At 45.1% G+C, this 5,577-nt stretch overlaps 1 protein-coding gene across 1 annotated transcript in view; it reads right to left on the minus strand.

Annotated features, from left to right (window-relative positions):
- CUNH10orf107 (chromosome unknown C10orf107 homolog) overlaps positions 1 to 5,571 on the minus strand; it is a 158,426-nt gene extending 152,855 nt beyond the window's left edge. The window contains exon 1 of the mRNA XM_019507902.1: positions 5,517 to 5,571. Within this exon, the coding sequence (XP_019363447.1) occupies positions 5,517 to 5,555 (39 nt within the window). The 5' untranslated portion in view covers positions 5,556 to 5,571. The remainder of the gene's footprint in view (positions 1 to 5,516) is intronic.
- Between the last annotated feature and the right edge of the window lie 6 nt (positions 5,572 to 5,577).

Genomic DNA, 5,577 nt, shown 5'->3' on the forward strand with positions numbered 1-5,577 from the left:
AGGCTTTGGGCATTGTCTTTTAATCAATTTAGATTAATTAACCTAAAGTTACCCCCAAGCCTCAGTTCTTCAGCCCAGGCCCTTCTAGTCTACTGGTTCTAATCCTGGTCCCGGTGACTTTCACTCCCAGCAACTTTCACTCCCTACACTTCTACTTTCTTACCTCAACCTTTCCTCAGGTATACCAAGTACACCAAGCACATATATACGTATCACAATACCCAACTTAGGAACTCACTTGTGTGTATGTGTAGGTGGGTGGTATGTGTGTAAATTAGTGAATACACACACACATATAAATAGATATAGATATAGATACTGTGTGTGTGTGTGTGTGGTATATGAATTAGTAATCTGCATATGTGTATTGAATGTGCAGGTGTTGGTAACTGGTAACTGATTCTGTCTAAATGAGGTGTGTGTAGTGTGCATTAGCCCAGACTAGTTATTTTGAACGTGTGTATATCTGAGTTGCTAGTGTGAGTGGTATGTGTGTGTATATATATATATGGCATTGTGTGCATGATATATGAATTAGTGATCTGTGTCTAACTTTTGGGGTGTATAGTGTATGTGCCTGAGCTGGTAGTGTGAGTGTGTATGACTAATAGGGGTGTATGCACCTAGTGAGTGTGTGCTTAATTGATTTTTATGTGTGCACGTGCAATTGTACACCACACCCTCCTGTCTAACAGCACAATATTGAGATCCTGAGCGTTGGCCTGACTCCGCAGGACAACAAATATATTAATGCATTTAAATGTCTGAAACCAGCAACCACCGCTGAAATGAAGATCAGATCCAATTTTCCAGCACTTTAAAGGAAGACTCAAGGGATCAAGTGAATTAGTGTTACCTCTCAGCTCCATGTTCTTGGGGAACCCTGAGACAGGAGGCAGACTGTCTGACTCACAAAGAATCCCCCCCTTCCCCTCCTCTACCTAAACAGAAATTGATTAAGATGCAGTGAGGGACACACTTAAAACCCTCCAGACAAGGGTGACAAGAGTGAAACAACTGCCCTAGGTCTCATTTGCATCTGAGATGGGACCAGATGACCATTCATTTACATTAGAGATGGAGAGCAGAAAGCCTGAACCAGAGACCACAGTGAATTCTGGGATCAGAGAAGCAGGGGAGCACTGCATGATGGGGAATCTGTGCTCCAAATGCTAATCAACCCACACACCCAGCTCAGCATTTATCAGACCAGTTCTAATCTGGATTTACAAAGGACTTTTCCTCCCCCCCACACACACACCTCTAAGCAGAAGTAAGTTCAATAGGCATCTTGGGCCGTACATTCCCCAGTCCCACTATGGGAGGCCTGTGTAAACTTAATTGGCTAAAACTTGGGTGCCGGGTTAGGGAATGCTGAGGCAATACACCGAGTCGGGGGTATGGGCAACATCTGAACAATAGTAAAGGGTTCATCACAACGTTCAGCCCGTTGGAGCCCCGACCACAAGCGTTGTCATACTTTTCCTGGGATGACTGGTGGAAGTCCTCTCCACAAAAGGTTATGAACACTCCAATAACTGCCTTAAGTCTGTTAAAAGACTATAGTAAGATCTGGAAAAGTCATGCTAAGCTGAGGCTTGTTCACAAGTAAAAATCCAAAACCCTGATGCTGCAAGCTATCTATTGTTTCTCAAAACACCAGGAGATAACCCATTAGTATATCTGCTATCCATAGGAATGTCAAGCTGGCTCTTAAGTATGTGTTTCCTGAGTATCAGTCAGTTTCCTGAGATGTTCCAACCAGATAACCCCTTGTCAATAGAAAAGACAATTTGATTTACACTATTGAGAATGGTTGAAAGAAGCTGAACTGAGGGTATAATAATCTGTAAAAGAAGCTGCAGTGTGTGTTCTGACACCACTCGCTTTCTTCTCGAGAGGCTGAAGGAGGCGGATCGTCTCCCTTCAAGGATCATGCTGAGAACTTTAACCTGTCAGCTTTGCAACCCGAGTGCCTTGGACTGGTGAGATCCCAGCTCTGTCTCTTTCCTCTATAAGCATAGATTTCTGAACTTGAACTGTATTAGTTAAGCTTGAGCTAAGTTTCCCCAAATGCTTAGTGAAACCAGGGTATACTGTGATTGTTTGTGTTTGTTTTTCCTTTGCATGTCTATTACTGCTAGTGCCATTGTATATTTCATATACTTAGCAATAAATAACTTTTATAGTCAAACTGGTGGTAACTAGGTATATTTTTCCTTCTTTACTTATCCCTCCGCACTTGCTCTGCAGCAACGCTTCTTTTACGTAAGCTAAAGATCCCTGTGAAGCCCAAAAGTACTGTGGGGTCTGCTCATCAAGAGGCTAAAAGATTGGGACGTGCTGAGTTTGAAACACATAAGGGGATCAGCTTGTACAGGCTGATTGACCCAGTTTGGCTCAGACATGCCCTAATGAACAGAATGCTGGCCCATGAGGGTGTCAGCTGGACACCCAGCAGGATTCAGATGTATTCTGTTTAACTGTGTGCTTGTGTCTGACTGTAGTTATTGTTGCTCTGATGAACTGATTCTTGGCATATGAGGGTGTCAGCCTGTCCATGCTGATCAACCCGGCCTGGTCAGGCGCGTCACGTTAATCTCTGTGTGTTTGTGTGTATGACTGATTTGAGGACTGGAGGAACCCAGCCCAACTGTACTGAGTCCTGCAAGATAGCTCCATTGGGGGTGAGGGTTTGCAGAAGGGTATACAGGTATATACCTGTATACCCTTGGAGGGTATGGAGGGTATACAGCTCCATATAGAAACACCAGTAACAAAAGCAGCACATTAATAGAATTACCAAGACCCTAGCCCTAATAAATGAGCACACCCCAAAGTAGCGGGCAAATCTGGTAACATCAGCAAAATAACACTATGGTCAGGTACAGACATTATACTTTTACTAGTATAAGTGATCAGAAACTGGTCTATACCTATAACATAGCAGAAGTTCGGCACACACAGACAGGTTTAAAAATGGTGGAACTCAGTCTAAGATTTACACCCCCGCCAAAGGACAAATTGTGTGTCCTGTTTGCTGCTGATTAAAACTACACTGCTTACAGAAAACTGTGTAACTTAGATCAATTCTGCCTCAGGCTTTCTGAATGCCTGTACTGAGCCCTTGTTGGCTTGGAAATGGTATTTAAAAGTTTGATTTTGAAAACTGGCTTATATACAATATATATTCATTGGAATACAGCTTTCCCTCGCTTTATGTGGGTTCTGTATGTGCAAATTCACTCTTATGCAATGACCCTTTTTATACCAAAAATTGATTATATGCGAGGTAAATTCACTCTTATGCGATCAGTGTGGTGGAAGCCTGCAGTTAGCTGCTTTGTGGGAGTAATACACGCCAAAAATATAGGCTCCCATGCGGATCTGTGCTCCTCTCTCGTTGTCTGGGACACGTTTCTGTAGTTGCCAACCCCATTATGTCTTCTAAGCATCTTGCTAACTTATCTCCTACCCCTCTCCCTGGTCCATCAATGAAGCCTTCACCACCCTCTCTTCATATCAACTAAACATTCACCCCCACCACTCCACATCAACTAAACATTCAACACTACCCTGTGCTGTCTGCTGTTGGCGAGTACCAAAGTTGTCTTGTAAAAGTGGTAGAAACAGGTCAGTACAGTCGAGGTCTTGGAATGTATCCCTATTTGTTACACTGTAAAGTGGGTTCCCTTTATGCGAATGCGAGGTATGCACCACTTTCCAGGAACGCATGTACAGCATGAAATGAGGGAAACCTATAACAGTTATAGCAACAAGGGTTAACTGATTTCTAAAAATCTTGGGTCTCAGTCGCACAGGTTTCCCAGCCTTCAAAAGCAGACAGGGTGTCTAACCCAGGCAGGAAAACATTAAGACCATACATGCTGGGTAACTGAAAACATCGAAACTTTATTTTCATAATAAAGATACGCCTGGCTCCAGGCCTGTAGCGCCTGCTTTCAAAAAGCCTTAAGCTTTCTGGTTTTGGGGAGACAGACCAAATTAAGAGGACACTGGTAAAGCCCCAAATTAGGAGGTGGAGATGTGATAGGCTTGTGAAAATAGGGATTTGGCTGACAACACAGGACATGTCGCTGTGTGACCAACCAGCGACAGCCCCGGATCAAGAGTCATCAGAAGTCACCAAGAGAAGAAAGAATACAAAAGAAAGAGTTTTCAAAAGAGAGGGGGGAAATGGTTGGCATCATTCACTGACCTCCAAGGCTGCTGGCAAAGGACCTCAAGGTGGCATTTACATACTGGACAGATGGATGGACCGCTTGCCTTATGTGTATATTCTGGGACTGGGAAATTTGGGTAACGTATGCTGTACTTGCTTTGCCTGCATGGCTTTTATTTCTTATCATTGTGTATCAATAAACTTGCCTATTATCAACTGGCAGGGGTTGTGCTCTGAGGGTTGTGCTAGCTAGGAATAAAGGTATCAGAACTGGGTTGTGAATCCAGTGCCAACAGCCCTAGCTTCTCTCAGCATTTCCATTTGAAACAGATATGGATGGAGAGATTTTGAGCTTAAATGAACATTGTTCTTAGGAAAAATAACTGGTACTTTTAAGCTTCCTCTAGTATGCACTCCTTGAAGGCAGTTGCAGAGCTCTGTGTGAAATCAAACATTGGGGCTATGATGTGCCAACCATACTGGAGGACCTACCTAATGCAAAAGTAAAGAGAAGGGTAGGGACATTTTGTGCAAGAATTCAAAAGCATGTGAAGTCTTATTAAGAGCTCTAGGCAGTTATATAAATGAACAGCAGTCTTTTCAATGAGTATGCCCTGCTTGTTAAAAGGAAACAGCCTCCTTTTCCTTTTTATCAATGCTTTAACTGCAAAGACTGAGAAGCAACCGGATAAACCAAGACATATTTGCACCCTAAGCAATGGTGGTAAAATGTGGAGCACCCTTTGGCACAGAAACAACCATGTAACAGAGAAGGAGGAGGAAAACTTTCAGAAACAAGTGGAAGGTGTGGAGTACCGACCCGTTTCCCATCACATTTTAAAAAGGAAGCAGTTGCAACATTAAAAAAAAGAAAAGAATAAAGCACTTAAAAGCAGAGAAGTGAACAGGTGAGAGCGCCTTGCTGCCTACCTAGTAATTTATTTGGGAAGTAAAATCACTTTTAGGGCACAAGAACCCGAACTGCGAGGCCCCTCGCTAGTCATTCCCTTGCTGGAGGGGCCTCGTGCTGGCCAAGGAGGCGGAGGCCAGCCCCGTGCTGCACCATCACCCCCACGCCTGCTTAAAGAGAAGTGCGAGAGTTCCCGCAGCTCTTCCCCGCGCCCGCGCGGCGCTGCTTTCTTTCCTTCCTTCCTTCCCTTGCCCTTCTGCTCCCACCGTTTCAAGCGCTCCCCACCCCGCCGGTCGGGCCCACAGGCGGACACGCTCCTTCCCCACCACCCTGCGCGTGAGACAGGCGCCCGCTCCTGACAGGAGCCGGACAGCCGGCCCGACAGTCGGAGATGCCGCGGCTGACCCAGTCAGGGCGCCGTACCTGCGCGCGGTCTCCGGCCCAGCCGCTGCTGCCCGCCATTCGGGCCCGCCGCGTCTCGGTT

The sequence above is a fragment of the Gavialis gangeticus genome, unplaced genomic scaffold, assembly GCF_001723915.1.
Source record: "Gavialis gangeticus isolate Ggan-Ray unplaced genomic scaffold, GavGan_comp1, whole genome shotgun sequence".
In the NCBI taxonomy this organism is placed as follows: domain Eukaryota; kingdom Metazoa; phylum Chordata; order Crocodylia; family Gavialidae; genus Gavialis; species Gavialis gangeticus.